The 22,796-nt window shown below is 40.6% G+C and overlaps 1 protein-coding gene across 5 annotated transcripts in view; it reads right to left on the bottom strand.

Moving 5' to 3' along the window:
- Dis3l2 (DIS3 like 3'-5' exoribonuclease 2) overlaps positions 1 to 22,796 on the bottom strand; it is a 329,266-nt gene that overhangs the window by 190,360 nt on the left and 116,110 nt on the right. For all 5 annotated transcript variants that reach the window (XM_085697205.2, XM_085697193.2, XM_085697207.2 and 2 more), the window contains one exon: positions 187 to 287. In XM_085697205.2, coding sequence (XP_085553331.2) covers positions 187 to 287 — 101 coding nt within the window. The remainder of the gene's footprint in view (positions 1 to 186; positions 288 to 22,796) is intronic.

The following is a 22,796-nucleotide window of genomic DNA, read 5'->3' as shown; positions in this document are numbered from 1 at the left end:
TGGTCCTATACCGAAAGATGCCACTAACATCCCAAATCATTGAATAAATACATACACATATGCTTATAGTTACAAAAGTCCTATTCACTTGCCCTAATTTATTGGTTCTACTGACTTTCTGATTAACCGAGCAACTACAGTTCTGATGAGTATCCCAAGTAACAAGTAAAAACTTTAGGAAATGACCTTTGCTGATTTCTGCAGTGACTTCTCAGGTGAAGCTCTTATGTCCTGTGACATGGGGGTGTTCTCATCTTTTGTAACTGGAACACTAGAATCTTCTTTTCCTAAGTCAGAGAGAAAAAAAGAGAAAAGGAACCAATTAGCTGCACATCGATTGAGTACACAGAGATCTTTAAATTCATATTAGAAAGTTTCTTGGAGGCCAAGTACTCCATACCATTCCTTTCACAAAAGAGGACTATGCATAGAAGTTGGACTACTTGGATAAGTCCAATCATGTTGCATCTGTGTTCACACTAAACAACCTGTCTTAGCAGGGTACATTTGATCTACTTAACATTACTAACATACTAAACATCTAATTAACAATTAACAGGGGTCTATAATCAGTTCACAGGGAGCTAAGAAAGACTTGTACATCAAGACATGTCCAAGGCCCAAATAAAAACATAACTCCTTTTCATGATTGGAAGCCTCTTCTGGGCAGGTCGGGAAACACTGCTGTAGTCTCAAACTCAGAATGATCAACAGTGTGTTTCTATCTCTGCTGAAATCCTCCCACCATAGTGCTACTGAATGCAGGACTTTCAGTCTTCCAGAAAGAAAAAACAAACTTTCCCATGGTAAACAGTCTCTCTATCAGTAAAAGAAAGATAATCACCCAAGACTATATTTTATCTTAGAGCAGTAACTCGGGGTGCAAATAAATAAATAAATAAATAGGGTCACCAGATGCTTCCAGGACATTAAAAAAAAATAATCCAAAAGAAAACACACACACACACACACACACACACACACACACACACACACAGGCTGATTTCTTTTGTTACATGACATACCTTACCAGTTTTCTGTTAATCTTTTTTTTTTTACAAATTAACACAATTCATTGAAAAAAACAGAAGACAAAATTATATTTAAACACTACTTAGATGTCTGATATTTAAGGATTTAGACTTAAAAAGTTAGCAACCAAGTCAGAGCGGTGAAAAAACTGATTTTTTTTCTCTCATTGTGTTGTCTGTTTTCTTGGTAAGTAGCTGAGGCTAACCTTGAACTTTGAATCTTTTGTTCAACCTCCTGGGGGTTGGGATTGAAGGCACGTGTAATCATACTCATCTGAAACCGGGTTTCTAGGGGGGAAACAGGCAGCCCCATCTGAAGGTGACCATAACTTCAGGTTCCATGCTGACAACAGCACGTCTGCATTTCCAGAAGTTATATCAGGTGACATGTAAAATGAAAGACCAAGAAGGAAGTGGGCCCATGACTTCCTTCCATCATACCCGAAGACAACCTTTTCAGGTTCTCTATTCAAAAGGTCATCATGGGAAAAATAAAGTTTTGTTCAACGTTACATTCAAATAATTTACATAGATGTTTACAGTGCTGCAGGTGAGAATCACAGACACATAAATCATTAAAAATGAAACACACACTAAGTTGGAAAAGTGATTTCCCTTAACATATTGGCAGCAATTAAGTCTCACTCCACTGAATAGTAAAGATGCCAGTTTAATAAAAGATAATGCACTGCTTAATTTGAAGTCATTTGTTTATTCATTTATTTGAGATATATATTTATTGAGTGCTTGTTATTGAGGATTCCATTTTTAGTAAGAGAAGTATGTTCTAAAACCTCAAGAAATTTATATGCACGAATGTGGAAATGGTCTTAGTAAGTAATCACTCTGTAAATATAAATGATAAACCGTGACAATTCTAAGGAAAACAGTCCTGAAAAGGAAAGGAAATAAGGTTTAGAGGTTAGGGAAAGGCTTGCAAGGAAATGACACCTACATCAAGACACAGGATGGCATGTGCAGGAGTAGCAAAGGGAATGAGGAATGGCAAATGAAGAAGGGGTAGAAGCAGGAAGTTCTTCATATAAGACCTTGACTATTGTCAAAGATCAGAAAGTAAATCAGAAGGCAGAGGCAAGAATGGGTTATGCATAGATGAGAATGAGGAACAACAGGAGTAAAATCAGGTGGGACTTTGTAGGATATGTGAGTCCCGAATTTAAGTATGGAAACAACAGGAGTCTGGGTGCAAGTGTGGCACAGCTCAGGACAAGATCAGAGCAGATTGGGAGTGGGAAGAGAAAGACCAGTGAAGAGGTGCTGCAGAGTTCAGGTGTGAGGACAGAGCTGTGATACAGGCACTACAGAGTTAAGATATATTTTGCAATTGAACTGATTGACCAATAGCAATCTTATATGAGAACTTTAAGGTCACTGCATATGAGCAGTGAAGGGTTATTTCCAGATTTATGACTTTGGCAGCCACGTTGGTGGGGGCATCTTTTAAAGTTTAGAGAAGGAAGTAAAATCTAAAGTTCTAATTTGGAGCTGGTCATACCGCTGGTCACACCTGTGAGACCCTCAAGGGATGATGCTGAATAATCAGTTCAACACAAAAGTCTACAATTTAAAAGGGACAGCTAGACTATTGCTTTAAATACAGCTTGCACGCTGTGCACTTTTGTACTTAGACTTTCAGCCCACAGTGTAGAGAAGAGGTTCAACACAAATCAATTCAACTATTATATTAAACCCATAAAGCTTTTCCACTGCTCCACACTGCTGTGCACAAGGAAGGGCCAATGCATTGTCATTACTGAGGATGCAGAAAAGGTCCAGTAAGACATTCACAGTCATTACCAACAGGTTGTAGTCAGTGTTAGGTGGGAAAGGGCTGCTATGGGCTGGTGGTGGGGGGAACTTGGCTGGAAGAGAGATGGGACAAGTTCCATGGCGGAGACTCCAGGTACCGCCCAATTCTGGTCTCTTCTTTCCTAATAAGAGCCCTAAATTTCACAGCAGCGCATCCTGTTTAAAGACCATGCTCTTTAGGCTTTTTCACAGCTCCACATGGCTGCCAGTTTCAGCCATAGCTTTAATCAGTAACATGGAGGGGAAAGTATTGCTGGTACCTTTCAGGAGGCAACACTAAAGTTCAGAGACCAGTTTCCTCTTCCCTCACACCTACTGACCAGAATGCAAAGGTATCAGCTGTACCTTGAGTGCTTACCTTGGTTGTTGAGGCCACATGACCTACAGAGGGGTAGGCCAGGAGGAGGCCTGTGAGGCTACCCTGTAAGCCATGACCTGCCCACATCTGGTCTTCTTTAATGTGTAAGAGAAATAAACCTCTTTTCACTTAAGTCACCACTATTTTAGGATTCAAAGAATTCTCAGCAGAACATACTTTCTAATGTACAGGTCCAGACAAAGAAAGCAACAAGCTCAGACACTGGCCCATAAAGCATCCCATAAGCCAGAGACACGTCTCTCTTGAGTGTATGCAGCACACAGTGAAGTTAGTGCTCTGCAGCAAATAGACAAGAGGAGCAGGACAGCTTCGAAAGCTGGAGTTACAGTCCACGTGAGACACAGCAGAGCCTGAATTAGGAGAGTGGCAGTGCTGACAGACAGATGTAATGCTCTAGAGTTGTTTATGCTGGGGGGGGGGGGGGTACTAAGTACAGCTTCATCACTAGGAGTGGTGTGGTCTGAAAAAATCAAAACTGGGTTTAAACTAAAAGGAGCACTGCTGTGACAAAGCAATGAAACACCAGGATGGATCATGAGCATTGGGCAGAGCTGCCTGTGGTTCTCGACAGGGCAAAGATTAGGCCTCCACAGTGTTCAGTTTATCACACTGAGGACAGAACTGCCAGTTCTGCCGTCCTTTCTGTTTCAAACAATTCTAGAAACCAAAACTACCAAAGTATTTATTCAAAAGAAAACTTTCTTTTGAATACTTTATTATGTACTTACTAATTTCTTTCTGTGCATGTGTGTATACTCGATTCATGGTGAACATACAGAGGTCAGAGTACAACTTGAAAAAGTTAGTTCTTTCTTTCTACCAAGTGGATCCCAGGGATCAGAGTCAGATCTTGATGGCTAGCACCTTCACATACTGAGCCACCTCATCAACCCTAAATGGGAAAATTTTCAAAACTAGGTACACTACTAATACAAACAATTTTTCAAAAGTCCCTGAGAAATTCAATGGAAAGAAAGTCAAGTAAGATCTTAATCTCTTTCTATAGATGATCTGAAATTCTATTTAAACAGTTCAAAAATTCCAGTTTACTCAAACTAACATTGCCACCTGTATAAAATGAAATGCAAATGCAACCTTATCTTAGTAAAACAATTATTCTGATAGGCCATTTCCTATACAAACAATGGGTCAACAAGTTTAATGATTCTTAACACTTTATACACATATCAAAAGCTTTTCAGGGCATGTAGACCACTTGCCTAGTATACAGGAGGTCCTAGGTTCAATACCCAGAACTACAAATAATAATAATGATAAATAAAATGCAAGTTTAGGGGATGGAAAGACTGTTCAGTGGTTAAGGGTACTTCCTGCCCTTGCAGAGGACCCAGGTTTGGTTCCCAGTCTTCATATGGTGGCTAAAAATATCTGTAACTCCAGTTGCAGAAGATTTAGCACCACCCTCTGCCCCTATGGGCATCAGGCACACTTGCACTACATACATATTAATAAGCAAAACATTCACATAAATTAAGAAACAAAAGGGCTAAGGCCTTGGTGGGGGTGGGGGTGGGGGTAATCGATCAGTTTGAAAGTCAGCACATGATGTGGCAAATCTAAGTTCATTCTGCTCTGAACAAAGATGTCTAGTTAGTGTGTTTCACAGTGGTGAAACACTGTGACAGAAAAGCAGCCTGGGGAGGAAAGGGTGTGTTTGGCTTATACTTCCACATTACTGTTCATCACTGAAGGAAGTCAGGACAGGAATCTGGAGGCAGAAGCTGATGAAAAAGTCATGGAGGGCTGTTCCTTACTGGTTTGCTTCATGGCTTGCTCAGCCAGCTCTTATAGAACCCAGGACCAGCAGCCCAGGGATGGCATCACCCACCATGGGCTGGGCCCTCCTCCATTGATCACTAAATGAGAAAATACCTTTCAGCTGCATCTCATGGAGGCATTTCCTCAACTGAGGTTCCTTCCTCTTTGATGACTCTAGCTTGTGCAAGTTGACACACAAAAGCAGTCAGTGCAAAGGGGCAATAGAAATGCGTGATTTCCAAAAATTGAAGTAAAAGATAATGCTCCCTGCATATTCTCAAAAGTCAATCAACTAGGAAACTTTACCTCATGAGTCCTTCCTCCCAGTGAAATGTAGAAATGACAATATGGGTCCTCACAGGAGTCAGGAAACATTCACTGCGAATATTCATTTGATCTGCTAAAAGCTTGTGGGGCATAATATAATGAGCTGGTGATTATGCTAGGACTCAGCTCCTGCAAGGACAAGGCTCAGGAGACACAGTCCCTGGGGCACTAAATCCAAACCCAAGCAAGTCTCTCACTCTCCTTAGCTAATGGAATTGCAATGCCAGAGAGTTTTCTCAGCATGTGCCTTTCCCCACATGTCAATTACCTCGCTGTATACACAGCACAGCGGCACTCTGGGAGAGGGCACTGTTATCCCATCTCATCAGAAGACCACGGTGATGAGAGAGCAGAGCCAGAAAAGGACAGTATGCAGGCATTGGCTGCGGTGACCCATTCTCCATACAAGCAAGATCAGAGTAACACAAAAAAGGCCATAAAAATCCAAATCAAGGTACTGTTTAAGTCAGCAAAAGACCTGGCAGGCATTGAAAATTACTGTCTGCGTTCCCAGAGAACACCTGAGTCAGAAGGCAAAGCTGCAACAAGTATTGCAAGTACATGGCTTGGCAATTACAGGCAAGCAGTGTGTCCCTGGGTTATCTGACAGGAACTGGGTAGAGTTGACAGAGCAGCTAACCTCAGAGCTGAGGAAAGCTGCATAGGACCTGACTAGAGGGATAGACCTTGGGGGAATTCCAGAAGGGAGAAGTGCAGAAGGATAAACTGAGCAGAGGAGGGCATTGTGTATCTGAGTGTAAGAACCAGACCAGGGAAGGCCTTATGTAACACTCCTAAGACTTTTATTTTATACCTTAAAGATAGAAAGTCATTGAAAATGTGAAGTTGACAAGATCAGAAATTTATTACATTAAAATGTCAATGGTGGAGGGCAGTTATGGGAGAGCTGGCCCCAAAGGTGACCAGTTGGTGAGCTGAGGCTACCCCTCGCTGGCTATAGCACTCAGGAGACACCTCACCTGAGCCGCACAATAAGACTGGCCTTGATGGAGTGGGTGGGAGAGCTTGTCCTGAGGGCATGAGTATGGGAGAACTGGCCTCGCCCCTTGCTGGTAGTACAGTGATGTGGGTGCAGGAAAGATGGTCCTGCCCCCCACCTGAGCAGCATGGTGGCCTTAGAGGTATGAATTCAGGAGAGTTGGCCCCACCCCTCATTGGGGTGGGGCAAAAGAACTGGCCCTACCTCTCCCTGGCTGCAGCACTCAGGAGAGCAGACCCTGCATCTCTATAGATGGGCAATACCCATAGAGCTGACCCTGATAGCATGCAAGCAGGAGAGCCATCCCAGACCCTTGTTGGCTCTGGCATTTGGATGACTTTGTCCCACCCCTTACGAGAGCAGTGCTGAAGAGCTGGTCCCAAAGGGGTAGGAGTGGAAGAGCTGGTCCTGCCCCTTGTCAGCTACCACAGGCAGGAGAGCTGGCCCTCCCGCTCACGTGGGCAAAGCAGAAGAGCTGGCCCTGGTGGTGTGGGTGCAGAAGAGCAGGTGGCATGACCAACTCAGCTACTACACAGGCCCAGGGTTTTGAGTGGCTCACCCCAACATTTACTCCACCAAAGAATTTCTGGAAAACATGAAGGCATGGCCTAGCAGAACCAAAGCTGTAGGATCTCCATGGCACAAGGCAACAACAGGAAAGGAGAGGAGAGGAGTCCCATTTAGGACCCAGTATTGATAGTGTAGCAGAAGCCAGAAGCTTCAAACCAGTCCAATGACTCACTGCAACAAACATTTGCAAGGAAAGATATTTGGACAAAAGAGTGAACTGGGTGACACACTGGGTGACCATGACACACTACAGCTTCCACAGCAAGATGATTTTTGTTTGTTTGTTGTTGTTTGTTTCATCTTTATTTTTAATAATTTTTATTTTTTGTTTTGTTTTGGAAGGAGTTTGCAAGGGTGGAGGGAGGATATGAAAAGTTGGGGAGATGAGTGGTACTGAGGTGCATGATATAAAATTCACGAAGAATCCCATTCCGTAGGTTGCCTTTTTGACTTATTGACTGTGTCCTTTACTTTACATAAGTTTCTCAGTTTCAGGAGGTCCCATTTATTTATTGTTGCTCTCAGTGTCTATACTACTGGTGTTATGTTTAGGAAGTGGTCTCCTGTGCTCATGCATTGAAGGCTACTTTCTACTTTCTCTTCTATCGGGGTTCAGTGTGGTCAGATTTATACTGAGGTCTTTAATCCATTTGGACTTGAGTTTTGTGAATCTATTTGCATTCTTCTACATGTTGACATCAAGTTATGCCAGCACCATTTCTTAAAGATGCCTTCTTTTTTTCATTGTATAATTTTAGCTTCTTTGTCAAAAACCAAGTGTTCACAGGTGTGTGGATTGATATCCAAGTCTTCAATTTGATTTCATTGATCAACCTGACAAAAAGGCAGCCTGCTGAACAGAAAAAGATCTTCACAAGCCCCACATCAGATAGAGGACTGATCTCTAAAATATATAAAGAACTCAATAAATTAAACATCAAAATTCCAAATAATCCAATTAACAGAACTAAACAAGAATTCTCAACAGAAGAATCTCAAATGGCTGAAAGACACTTAAGGAAATGTTCAACAACCTTAGCCATCAGGGAAATGCAAATCAAAACAACTCTGAGATACCATCTTATACCAGTCAGAATGGTTAAGATCAAAAACACCAATGATAGCTTATGTTGGAGAGGATGTGCAGTAAGGGGAACACTCTTCCATTGCTGGTGGGAATGCAAACTTATACAACCACTCTGGAAATCAGTATGGTGGTTTCTCAGAAAAGTGGGAATTAACCTATTCAGGATCCAGCAATACCACTATTGGGCATATACCCAAAGGATGTTCAATCACACTACAAGGACATTTGCTTAACTATGTTCATAGCAGCATTATTTGTAATAGCGAGAACCTGGAAACAACCTAGATGCCCCTCAACTGAAGAATGGATAAAGAAAAAGGGATACAATTACACAATGGAGTACTATTCAGTGGTAAAAAGCAATGGCATCTTGAAATTTGCATGAAATGGATGGAACTAGAAGAAACCATCCCGAGTGAGGTAACCCAGACTCAAAAAGATGAACATGGTATGTACTCATTCATAAGTGGATACTAGTTGTAAAGCAAAGGATAATGAGCCTACAGTATGACTTCAGGGCCTTGCCCTATAGTCATACTGACAAATATCTTAAATGTCACCACTGTAGGCAAGTTCAGCAATCATTTCTCCACAGGTCCTGCATGTCCAGTTTATCAGGCAGTCCAGGCAAGATCAGTTTCCTGCCCAAGTGGCGAACAAACTCCATAAAGAGCCACTTCGATGCCCATCTTCCTTTTGAAGTAGAGTGGTGTTGCCAGGAGCAGATGTGTTTCATTGTCATGTCCTAGGTTCTTAAAACATTTTAAATGCCATATTCTGTAGTCTTTGAAATGTTTGAAGAATGCCTACTCATCTGAAATACATCTCTGTACATCTAGAAAATCTAACTAACATGACTACAAGCTTGACTATTATAGATGACTATCTATTAACCTATATTTCTTAATTACATTTTTAAATGAGCTGCACAAACAATACCTTAATCAAGAGCAGAAATATACATATACACAGTATAACAAAATTGACCTTAAATTTGTATCAATAAACCAAGATCCATACCAATGCAAATCTCTATAGTATATCCCCCTTTAAATGTAAATAAACATTTATAGACAATATTTGGGAATATGGGCATAGTTTTGTCCAAACTTCTTCCTGCTGTTTATTGGGAGAAGTAATTTTTTGAGGGGTGTTCAAGGAAACGTTTCAGGGGTCTTGGTCCATCAAACCATATTAGTCTAGAAGCAATCCAAAGATTGTCATCCTCTGTGGAAACAGAAGAACCTCTTTTCCAAAGCAACATATCCTTAGACTCAAATTTTAAAGTCAAGATACCTTTACGTTGGTTTAGCTTAGCAACCTGTACAATGAAATGTCTCTCTGTACATAGCTCCTTCACAGTCAAAAAATTCAAAGAAAACACAATAATATACATAATCCAGACTCTCTGTGTATTCTCCATCTTTACATGTCTTATTTTTCTTTACTCCTTTTAATCTATGACTGTCTGTAGTCTGTCTCTTTAATGACTTTGTTGCATTTTTTATAAACCTTTTTTTATAGCTCTCTATCCTCTTTTTCTTCTCTCTCCCAAGCCTCCGTACATTTATCCAACATTGTGACCCATTTAGAGTTCTTTTATGTCTGAATCTGTCCTTATTGTGTATCTGTAATTCTCTACTGTCTGGAAGAGCTTTTAAAATGGTAAGCAGCTTGGTTGCAGCTGTTCTGGATGCTGGCTCCGCCTCTCTCCACTTTTGAAATGGTGGAGGTACCATTGCTGCCAGCTCTGGGGTCGCCAGGTAGGAGCTGTGCTCTGCACTTTAACTCTGAGAATGAACATGCAGCACATAAACCCTTTTTATCTGAGTAATAGCTAAATCTGCAATGCAGAGCACTGCACAGCCTGGAAGTCTCTGTGTGTGGCGGCGGGAATCCACCATGCTCTTCTGCTTGTGCACGCCTAGTAGACCTGATCCCGCCACCTTCCCAGGTGGGGAACACTGAGCTGCGGGCACGGTTTCAGCTATTTTCCTCCCAACCCCGAGTGGGCACATAAACACCCAGGCCCACAAATACCATTCAAATGCTCCATAGCCAGAGTTCAAACTGCACACAGCTTTTTTTCTGCTAAGGCTGAATCAGGAAAACTTCTCTTAAAGGAGCCATGCCTCTGCTTGCTTCTAGCAAACAGAGCCCACCCAAGAAAATGTTGCTACCAAACCATGCTTAACTCTATTTTTTTGTGTCTAGGATTACTTTTTAAGCTTCTTAGGTTTTTATGTGGATGTAGTTACCCATCTTGGCATGCCAAACTGTTGGAGAAGGCCGCTTGTTGGTTCCCAGCTGCCTGGCTAGTTTAGCCCCGAAATAATCACACAGAAACCATGTTATTTAAAGCACTGCTTGGCCTATTATCTCTAGCTTCTTATTGGCTAACTATTACATCTTAATTTAACCCATCTCCATTAATCTGTGGAGGCATGGCCTACCAGCAAAGTTTCAGTGCTTCTGTCTCTGGTGGTGGCTCCGTGGCTTCTGACTCCACCTTCCTTTCTCCCAGCATTCAGCTTAGTTCTCCCCGCTCCCCCGCCTACCTATATTCTGCCCTGCACAGGCCCAAAGTGGTCCTTTATTAACCAATGGTATTCACAGCATAAAGAGGTGAATCCCACATCAGTAGAAATGTGGTCAAACTAGCTTCTTTCTCTAGTTAAAAGACTTTCTCTTTGCTTTTAATTTTTATTGTTTCCTCCTTATTCCTACTTACAATCAGCAATCTTAATTCTGTGATCTGGTGTTTCCCTTATCTCAGAATATCACAGCCAGTTTCTTAAAGTCACTTGTTTGCCCTTTTTGTCTCATTTCCTGCTAGGATTCAAACTAAGCCTTAATTATATCTATTCTTTAGTTTTCAATTTTTCTCTGTGCTGTATTCTGGATAACTTTTTCTTACCATCTTCCAATGTATTAATTCTCTCTTTATTCAATTTGCAATTAGCTCTATCAAATTTTTCTCTTCAAACTAAACAAGAGAATTCTTTTCCTTATCCATTGAGGTTTACTTGTTTTTGTTGTTGTTTTCTTTTTTCTTTTCTTTTTTTTTTGGGGGGGGGAAGGTTCAAGACAGGATTTCTCTGTGTATCTCTGACTGTCCTGGAACTCACAATGTAGACCAGGCTAGCCTCAAACTCACAGAGATTCACCTGCCTCTGCTTCTCTGAGGGCTGGGATTAAAGATATATGCCACCACTGCCCAGATAGTCAGTGAGTTTTTAATTTCATTATTGTAAAGTTATTTTTTTCTTTTTCCTTTTTTTTTGTTTGTTTTTGTTTTTAGTTTCTCAAGACAAGGTTTCTCTGTGTAACTGCCACAGTTGTCCTGGAACTCATTTTATAGGCCAGACTGGCCTTGAACTCACAGAGATCCATCTGCCTGCCTCTGCCTCCCAAGAGCTAGAATTAAATGTGTGCGCAACCACCGCCAAGTTATTTTGTTTCTTTTCCAATTTGCTATGACACAACTCATAGTTTTGTATTTTTTACAAATATCTTCAGGCTTATCTTTTATTTCTTTCAACAGAGAAAAGAGAAGGTTTTCAGACTGAGATGACTTCAGTATCTAATAATAAAATTTTTAAAAAATTTATGTGAATGGGTAATATGGCTATATGTATGTCTGTATGCCACATATAGGGCCCTCAAAGGTGAGAGAGGGTCTTGACTCCCCAGGGCCTTGAGTGGCAAATGGCCATGAGCCCCATGTGGGTACTGGGAATTAAACCTGAGTCCTCTGAAGAACAAGTGCTCTAACCACTGAGACATCTCTCCTGCCCTGATAATATTTTTTTAAGGAACTCGTTGTTTGTGGTTTCTTACTTGTTTTAACTCTGGCCTCTGCTTCCCTTAAATGCCTGGGTATATTTATGTGCTGGTCACTGAATAATCTGAGGCCTATGTTTAAGAAATCTTTCTTTTAAAAGAATTTCCACCAGATTTTGCCAGATAGTCAGAGGTATTGCCAGCTCTCAAACCAACTCAAAAGTGGAGATCTCTTGGTTGCCCAGTCAGTCAGCTTGACCCTGAGGGCAGATCCATGTGAGAAAATGTCTTTTCCAGGTCCACCCTGATGGTATAAAGTCTGGAGGTTTCAGATTTTTATGAAGAATCTGAGCTTTATTTCCACAACCATGAATCAAATCTGCAATGCCATGTGGACTCTTTTTAAAATCTGTAGATTTTATTTACTGTGTATGAGTGTTTAGTCTGAATGTATGTTAAGTGTATCATGTAAGAAGAGTACCTGCAGAGGTCAGAAAAGGGAATGAGATCTAGAACTCCCTAGAATTGGAATTCTGGGTGGTTGTAAGTTACCATGTGGGTACTGGGAACTAAACTCAAGTCCTCTTAACCACTGAGTCATCACTCTGGTGCCAAAATTTTTGTTCCCAAGCCATTAAGGGGGTGGGGGAAACAGGGTTTCATTGTGTAACAGCCCTGCTGTCCTGGAACTCACTTTGCAAACCAGGCTGATCTCAAACTCACTGATATCAGCCTGCCTCTGCCTTCCAAGTGCTGGGCATGTGCCATCACAGCCCAGCTAAAGAGAGGCTTTTTTAAGGCTGAGTAAATACACACAGACATCAAGCACACGGAGACAAAGACCCTCCACTAAGCAGAGGGGGACTTTCAAGGCCCAAGCCTAGTGTCTCCTTGGGGCCTTGAAAGAGTCTTCCTCCTCTACTGTAGGGATGGTTCCTTTTAAGAAAAGCAGGGTGGCTGACTGGCCCACCCCTGTCGTTGTGAACACATCCTGCCTGGCCTTGAACTTGTTGAGCCATTCCACCAGTGGGGTAAGGAGGGAGGAAGGAGTGGAAAGAAACAACCCTGAAAGACCTTTGTTTTAAGCTGCTAGGCTTCTAGCTCAGGTCAGGAGGCTGAGGAAGAAGCCAGCTATCTTGAAGAGGAGGAAGCCAGCTGTTTTCACGGCTTCTTCCCTTTGTTTCTACCTATCAGGGAATCCCTCTAATACCTCCTTCCTCATTAACTGCCCCTCCCCCAACTCCAGAGGTCACCTTAACTACTGTTAGAAGTTTTGAGGTGTTAACTGCTTTACCCTCTTCAAACTGTCAGAAGGTAGTTCCAAGATATTTAAAAATTCAAATATTTCTAATTATTTCTGTGAGAGGGACTGTCTGAATAAAAAGCTTACCATCATTGCTAGCAGATACCCCATAGGATCTGCACTTTAGAATTACTGTTTCAGGCTACAGGGCAGACAGAGACCAGTGTTAAAGAGTGGCAGTGATGATCTTCACAAGAAACACTTTGTGGCTTTCCTTGTGGCACTGCCCAATGTTCCGTTAAGGCAAAAATCACAAGGGATAGAAAGAAGCAGGCACTTTTACATTGCTTTTTTTCCCCAACGCACAGGGGAAGTACTCCCATCTTGAGTCTTACAGAAAAGTAACAAGTAGTGGAAGAGGGAAAGCGGCTTTGAATAGGTTATTCTTTCCCTGAATTTTTACCTTTATAACTCAGAACTGTATAATTTATGTTGGCATGTAGTAACCCTGACACAAGTATGCTAACAAAAATTGTTAGATGGCATTAAGATTACTGTCTTTATCAGCTCATACTGTGAGCTATTTTGTTGTTGTTTAGTTGGTAAGTGCTGCTACATAGTCTAGACAGGCCTCACACTCCTGATCCTCCTGCCTCATTCTCCTGAGTGCTGAAATTACAGGATTGTGGCCAGTTTCTTACACTGAGTTTTGAGTGACTCTAATCCTTTAACCTGGGTATAAGTGACTACCAAGACTATAGAAGATAAGAGGAACATTGAAAATAAATCACATTTCTTGGTCTATAAGATGCAACCTACAACCTCATATACTACTCACTTTTTTCTTTTGTTTAGTTTTTTGTTTTTGTTGTTGTTTCAAGACAGGGTTTCACTGTAGCTTTGGATCCTGTCCTGGAATTAGCTCCTGTAGACCTGGCTAGCCTCGAACTCACAGAGATCTGCCTGTCTCTGCCTCCTGAGTGCTGGGATTAAAGGTGTGCGTCACCACCACCTGGCCACTACTCACTTTTGCAACCAAAATACTAAATAGAAACAACTTACTGGACTGAATGTTTTAGCTCATAGTTTCACTAGCTTCAGCTCAAAGCTGTTTTATTCCATGTGTTTGAGCAGAGCACCATGGCTGTAGGAGTGTGTACCAGAGGATAGCAGTTCACATTATAGCAGACCAGAAAACAGAACACCCAGAACTAGAACCTGGCCTGCTCTTACTGACCTACTTCTGAAGCGAAGCCCTAACTCCCAAAGGTTCCACAGCTTATCCAGAGAATAAATTACCAGCTAGGGAATATATATTTAAAACATGAGCCTGTGGGGGACTTTTCAGATTCAAACCATAAACTGTTACCTCATGTTCCCCAAAGCTCATGGCCATCTCAGAATACAAAAGCACATTTAGTCCAACATCAAGAGTCTCCACAGTCTTAATAGTTCCAACAGCATTCCGAAATCTAAAGTCCCCTCTTTTTTTGAAACTTATGGTAAACCTCAGCTATTATATTCTCCCATTAGACAATGACACAAAGCAAACATTTCCAATCCCGAAGGAAGAAGAGGAGGTAGCAAAGAAGATTTATGCAAGATGCAACCCAACAGGGAAAGAGCCAATCCTGTAGTTTCCTGTCCAGTATCTGCACCAATGGGCTTCAGCAGAACCAGCCCTATAGCCTGGTGGCCTGTAGCACACATGGTCTAAGCCAGCTTCACTCCACTAAGTTTTCTTTAGGAAATATGCCATATTTTTGACATTTTTCAGTATCCTAAGCTCATAATTACAACACAAACATTACATTCACAGCTTGACCTCTCAGGGACTCCCAACAAATAGAAATGATAGCATTTCTTTTGAATGATTCCCATGTTTCTCTCAGAAATCTTGGTGGAGACACCCTTGATTTTATTAACTTTTGCAATCTGCATACCTGTGAAACAAGCATTTCATAGATGACACCAAGTTCTATTGCTAGTTTAAGATGTTAGGCCCTTTTGGATATTGCCACACAGGCCTCTGAGTATCTTAGTCTTAGCCAGGGCTACTATTACTATGATGAAACACCACAATCAAAACCTTGGGAAGAAATAGTTTATTTGTCTTATACTTCTGCACCATAGTTCATCGTTGAAGGAAGTCAGTATAAAAACTGAAAACGGGCAGAAACCTAGAGGCAGGAGCTGGTACAGATGCCATGGAAGGGTACTGCTCACTGACTTGCTCTAACTGGCTTGTGCAATCTGCTTTCTTACAGAACCCAGGTCCAGCAGTCCAGGAGTGGCACCACTCACTGTGGGCTTGGCCACATTAATTATTAAGAAAATGCCCTACAGGCTTGCCTACAGCCCAATATTAAGAAGACATTTTCTTAACTGGGGCTCCCTCCTCTTTAAAGACTCTAGTTTGTGTCCAGCTGACATAAAAGTAGCCAGCACACTTGGAAACTGAATCTAAAATAACATCTTTTCCAGCATGGCACACTAGCAGCATTTTCTATTCAAATTAAAGTCTTGAGTTTTCATTTTTATAAACTATGGGGCCTTTAATAGGCCAGGTTGTACTCTCAAGATACCTTTCCTACTGTCCCAGTGCAAAGCATCTAGCTTCTTTTTAATGGTTCTACTCTCATTAAAAATTATAGTCATTTTGTCTACACTTGTACTCTTTTCCTGATCAAACTGCCACCTTTCACATCCTTCTACTCTGCCTTTTGCTAGTGATCTTCACTGTACATCTGTCTAAATCAGCTAGAAATAACTATTTTAAAGTCTTAATGCTATGCTATCTTGAAAATACCTTCATCAAATTCATTCATTACCTTTGGATTCAGCATCATTTGAATTTTCAGGACATCATGGGTAGAATACAAAGTCTTTGCTAGAATACTTTTATTCCAGTTCCCAGTAGAGTTCTTCCTCTCTCTTGAAACCTCGTGAGTCTCCCCTTCACTGTCCTTATGTCTATAGGCATTCTGGCCTTCCAAGTGGCTAGACCATTTAAACACTCAATAACTGCCTTCTGATATATTTGTTGTTTATGTTTTCTTCTTCCCACACTCTACCTCTTTCTTTTGACAAGATTTCCTACATCCCAGGATCGCCTTGAACAGAGCAAAGGATAACCCTGAATTCCTGATTCTCCTACCTCTTCCTTCAAAGTGTATGAATTATAAACACATGCCATCATATCCAGTTTCATGTTATGCTAAGGACTAAACCCAGGGCTTCACACATTCTAAGCAAGTACTCTACCAGCTGAGATATATATGTTTAGGGTTGTTTTTTGTCTGTTTGTTTGTTTTGGTATGCCTAATTCATGATATGCAAAACAAGAAGGGACAAGAGTAGATTTTTTGTATATTGAGTTTGGATTTATACCAATGGGTATAAGAAGAGGCAACTGTTTGACTTGACCTGTGTGTGAAGAAATTTACACTAGTTTCTGTATTGGAAAAAGATTCCAGAAAATTGACTGGATGCAGGGAAAACAGCAGATTAGTGTGAGAAAGCATTCTAGCTGCAGAAGAAATAAATGGTCCTGGAGGCACTTAGAAGGCAAAACTAAAAAGATTTAGAGGTCCCTAGAGAACTGGGATAGCAGGGGTATATAAGGTACAGCAGAGGGGGGTGTGATGTAGGTGGGCCTTCTGTCTATGTGTTATTTTCATTGGTTCATAAAGAGTCTGCCTTGGCCCTTTGATAGGACAAAAAATTAGGTAGGCGGAGTAAACAGAACAGAATGCTGGGAAGAGGGCAATGAGGCAGACACTATGGAGTCAGTCACCAGGTCAGACATGCTGAATCTTTCCCGGTAAGCCACCACTTCGGGGTGCTACACAGATTATTAGAAATGGGTTAATCAAGATGTGAGAAGATCTGGGCTAGAAATAGATCTGAACAAGTCACCTGTGAGTAGAGAACAGATGGGTGAGTAAAATGGCTCTCCTTCAGAGATCGTTTAGATTAAGAGGGATGAGAGCCCAGGAACATTAATACTTAAGCAAAGCAAAATAAGAAAAATTTCCAAAGGAAACTGGGGTGTGGTAAGCAAGGTAAGAAAAAAAATAAGGCTGATGTGAGATTACAGAAGCCAAACCTTAAAAGCATTTCAATGGCAAAAGCATGGTCAGCAATGTGACTATAGTAACAAGGTCACAGGCAACCCTAGTGAGACCAATTTTAGTGAATAAAACAAAAGTCAGAATGTGTGCATGGGAAATTGAGTATCATGTGGACTGTGGGGATGAGGGTGTGGGATGGGCTCAGGAAGTCTAGCAGTGAGGGAATAGAATAATACAGGGTGGTGGTTATATAGGAAGAGAGAAATTGTCACAGTTTTGAATATTTTATTTTTTTAAGATAAGAGAGGCTCGGAATGGCTAGCTGCTAATGGAAAGAAACAAGTAAAGAAGGTGTGGTAGAAGTAAGCACACTTAGGAAAGGGAGGGGTTCCTGGAAAATAAAGAATAGAGCCCTGGAGAAAAGATTAACCTCAGGCAGAAAGACTAAGATACTGGCTACACTGCACTAAAACACCACAAGAGGGGATGAGATTACCCGTGGTCCTTGCTTCCTCTGAAATATGGGGATCAACCACATCTCTAAAAAGTGGGAGACATAGAGTATGCAAAGCTCACTGTTTCACACTCTAGAAAGACATGGACAAGAGTGTGTTCTAACATACAGCCTGTGTGTGACAGGGGGAGCTGGACACACTCAGCCTGATAGCTAGTCACTCACACACACTTGGCACTGGACCATGTGATTCACATATAGCACCAGTTTTAATATTCCCTAGCAGTCCAAGGAAAGTAGGCAGGGAATTCTAAGACAATTTAAAGGTTTGGAAAAATAAGGCTCAAAGATACTTAATAACAGGCTTTCCAGTGGATACCAGTTAGGAAAGCACAAGGGCAGGCGAGTGTTAAGCTTGAATCTGATTAATGCCACTACCTTAGCCTCTTCCTATGATGCCACACTACCTCCAGAAATGAAATGGCACTGATGGAAATAATGGAAAAAGAAACCATGCTATCTGAGAGATTTGCCTGAATGACAGAACTGGAAGAGTCAACTTCACTTTGGATACTTTTTGAGTTTGAGGTCACAATAGAACAAACACATGCTGATGTTCTCTGTCCACAATGAAGATACAGTCTACAGTCTATGATAGAGATTGGGAATTTCAACTGGAATATAAATTAGGAAACATTAGACTACCTAATAGAAATTATGGACAGTGACTGGTAAAATAAAGCCTTAATATATTCAGACAAATACATGAATGAAAAAGAAGTTAATACCCAGTCAGTAAGGGATTAAAAACTCCAAGACTACTCAATTTCCCTGAACTATATTAATTTGAAAACTGGTAAGAGGTTAGAAAAGGGAGGAAGTAACATGGTAAGCTGGAGCCACTTTCTTCTTTAGCTGACCATGCGCTAACCCTCAGGTTCCCAAGTTTTAGCAGAGTTCTAGTGTCTCTTTGGGGCCCCAACCTCAATCCTTTCCAGGGCCATCTTAGATGGGACTTTGCAGTGATTCCAATTCCAAGAAGGTGGCTGCATTAACTTCAACACCCTCCTGATTTTCTCTGAGCACTCTCTGCTTCAAATCTTTCCTTTGCCCTGGAGAAATGACTTTTAAATTTCTCTCCACTAAAGCTTTAATTGGCTTCTAGCCTCATAGCTCCCCAAAGACCCAAAATGCAGACATATACACTCATGTGCTTTCAACTCTGGTTGTCTTTAACTCACCCATTCTGCATCTTTCATTCTGCATCTTCCATGCAACAGATGAATGATTCCTCCAAGTTTAAGTTGACTTTCACCTGAGTTTTTCTTAAAGGGACCAGCCAACACATCTTACTGTGATATCAACATTTAAATACCACAAATGTGTTCACTAAAACCAGACTGTCGTTTTTTACCTGCCTTCTAAAGACTAGTTAGTACACTAACAGGACAAGTAATAAGAATGGTTAGACGCTATCTCAGAGGATTACACAGGGATATGTAACATGAAGGGGCCTGTTTGTTGGGGTTTCTGTCCCGCCCGGCACCCCACGGCCCCCACAGCTGGCAAGCCCCAAAGAAAATCACACAGAGATCTCCATAAGTTATAAAACTGATTGGCCCATTAGCTCAGTTTTTTATTAGCTCTTGTAGCTTATATTAACCCATTGTTCTTATCTATATTAGCCACATGGCTCAGTATCTTTTTTTATCTGGCAGGTCATATGTTGGTTTTTCAGTGGTCTGGACTGGACTGGGAGGAATCAGCTTTCTCCTTTCCAGAATTTTCCTGTTCTAATAGTATCACCTCTATTTTTTTGTCTGGTTTTTTCACCTATACTTTTTGTCTGGCCAATCAGTGTTTATTTAAAACATGATTGACAGAATACAGACAATTTCCCACACCAGGGATAGACCCCTGAGCATGGGAAGCTAGACCAGATAGGTTACACAATGTTTGGAGTTTGCAAGCCCACAGATACCAAATGATACTATATCTCCTACAGGCCTTTTAAAATATATTGAATATTCACCCTATAGAACATCTCCAACAGGCCATAATGAGGACCAGATCACTGCTGGGTAAAAGGAAAGAAATTAAATGCTACTTCCCCAAAGGCCAGCCCTCTTTTCAATTCATTTGCTATGACCTAGAAATAGCAGGGCCATAAAATGATTATTAAAAGGGAACAGAAGCCAGCTAGTTTAAACAAAAATAAATTAGTTTATATAGATTATATAATTTCTAAGATCCATCAAGTTCCCAGGAAACAGAACAATACATATTCAAAAACAGCTAATGTTTTAAGCTGGCAATGTTTGTGTATTTGATGAATAACTTTTTTTCCTTAAAAAGACAACAGGCTCTAGCACTTAATGCAAATCACAGCAAGGTGAGCAACCATTCCAGCTAGCTTATAGACAGATGGATGAGTCACTGATTTTACTACCAATTGGTAAATAGCAAGATTTATAAAATGTCAGTAGCCCTCCTTAACACAGATGATAAACTGGCTGAGAAAGAAATCAGAGAAACATCACCTTTCACAATAGCCACAAATAACATAAAATATCTCAGAGTAACAAACAAGTGGAATATCTGTATAACAAGAACTTTAAATCTTTGAAGAAAAAATTGAAGAAGACACCAGAAAATGGAAAGATCCCCCATGCTCTTGGGTAGAGAGAATTAACATAGTAAAAATGACAATCTCACTAAAAGCAATCTTCAGATTCAATGTAATGCTCATCAATATCCCAGCAAAATTCTTCACAGACCTCGAAAGAACAATACTCAACTTCATATGAAAAAGCAAAAAACTCAGGGGCCAAAACAATCCTATACAATAAAAGAACTTCTGGAGTTCAAACTCTACTATAGAGCTACAGTACTGAAAACAGCCTGGTATTGGCATAAAAACAAAAGGAGGATCAACGAAATCAAATCAAAGACCCAGATATCAATTCACACACCTATGAATACCTGATTTTTGACAATGAAGCAAAAAATATAAGATGGAAAAAATAAAGCATCTTCAACAAATGGTGCTGGCATAACTGGATATCAACATGTAGAAGAATGAAAAGAGATCCATATCTATCGCTATGCACAAGACTCAAGTCCAAATTGATCAAAGACCTCAACATAAAACCAAGCACAATAAAACTCATAGAAGAGAAAATGGGAAGTATATTTGAATACATTGGCATAGGAGACCCCTTCCTAAAGATAACCCCAGTAGCACAGACACTGAGAGCAACAATTAATAAATGGAACCTCCTGAAACTGAGAAACTTCTGTAAAGCAAAGGACACAGTCAACAAGACAAACCTGTAGCCTACATAATGGGAAAAGATCTTCACTAACCCCACATCAAACAGTCATCAAAAGAACAAATAATCCAATAAAAAAAAAGGAGTACAGACCTAAACAGAGAACTCTCAACAGGGGAATCTAAAATGGCTGAAAAACACTTAAGGAAATGCTCAACATCCTTAGTCATCAGAGAAATGCAAATCAAAACAACTCTGAGATTCTATCTTAGACCTATCAGAATGGCCAAGATCAAAAACACTGATGACAACTTATGCTGGAAAGGTTTTGGGGTAAAGGGAACATTCCAGCATTGCTGGTGGGAGTGCAAACTGGTACAGCCACTTTGAATATCCGTATGGATTTCTCAGAAAATCTGGAAACAACCTACCTCAAGAGAAGGTATATAACCACTATTGGGTATATACCCAAAGGATGCTCAATTATACCACAAGGATAAGTGCTCAACTATATCTATAGCAGCATTATTTGTCATAGACAGAAGCTGGAAACTACCTAAATGCCCTTTGATCAAAGAATGGATTAAGGAAAATGTGGTACCTTTACACAATGGAGTACTACACAGCTGAAAAAAATAATGACATCTTAAAATCTGTAGGCAAATGGATGCATCTAGAAAACATCATTTTGAGTGAGGTAGCCCAGACCTAGAAAGACAAATATCATATGTACTCACTCGCAAGTCGCTTTTAGACATAAAGCTAAATAAATAAATAAACAAACAAACAAACCCAGCCTACAATTCACAACCCCAGAGAATCTAGACAATAATGAGGATCCTAAGAGAAACATAAATGGATCTAATCTACATAGGAAGTAGAAAAAGACAAGATCTCCTGAGTAAATTGAGAGTATGGGGACCATGGGAGAGGGTAGAAGGGGAGGAGAGCAGCAGGGAGGGGAGCAGATAAAAATATAGAGCTCAATAAAAACAATTTTTGTAAAAAAAAAAAAAAGATTTATAAAATGGACGCTGTGAAGCTGCTGAGCAAGACAGGAGACTCACATTTACACAGAAAAGTCACTAATTTGGTCCTTCTTCAGTTTACTGAATAGAAAGAAATTATCTTTTGTAGAATAATATACAAAAGATGACTGTTTAGGGGTTGCAATTAAATTAAGGATGTGCAAAAACAGTTACATGAAGGAAATAAAAAGCCAAATTAAATCATAAAAAAATAACAGCAAGAAGAAGAATCACAAAGGATGATCATACATTTATTGGAAGAAATAAAACTTAAACAAAAAACATATTAGTAGGCAGGCTTACAATAGCCTAAATCATGTCTACCATCATGTTTTATGTCCTTATATAATTCCAACCCGCCCATGCATAGGCGACAGAATATAGCAAGGACAATAGAATGTTACTGCCATGACTGAGTTACATATGACTAGCAAGCTCCATCTTGCTAGCTAACTCTCTTACTAGCTCTGATGAAGCTAGTTACAAAACAGAAGGGCCTGTGTAGAAAGCAGCCTCCAGCTTACAGCCAGCAAGAAGCTGAGGTTCTCAGCACCAAACCTTCTAGGAAATGATTCTAATCAACTTCACTGAAGCTTAAAGCAGATCTTTCTTCACATTTCAGCCTTCAGATAACTCAATAGCTTGACTTCAGCCCTGTGAAGAGCCCAGAAGCAAAGGATGAAGATGAGTCAATTCCTGAATCCTACTTCTTTGAACCAAAATAATAGTTGCATCATGTTAAGCCTCCAAATCTGTAGTGATTTACTGCATGGTGACAGAAAACATACACTTCTGGGGTTGGGAAAACAATAGGTATCTTCACAGGAGAAATTAGGGCTGGGTAGCTTTCAAAGAAGAAAGAAGCACAGACACAGGGCAAAAAGTGAGCAGGCTGTTTGGAGGCCTGAGCAGCAGGCTCAGGAGTATAGTCATGCAAACC

The sequence above is a fragment of the Myodes glareolus genome, chromosome 1 (assembly GCF_982192425.1).
Source record: "Myodes glareolus chromosome 1, mMyoGla1.1, whole genome shotgun sequence".
Lineage (NCBI taxonomy): Eukaryota > Metazoa > Chordata > Mammalia > Rodentia > Cricetidae > Myodes > Myodes glareolus.
This window is presented reverse-complemented; position numbering and strand designations above follow the sequence as displayed.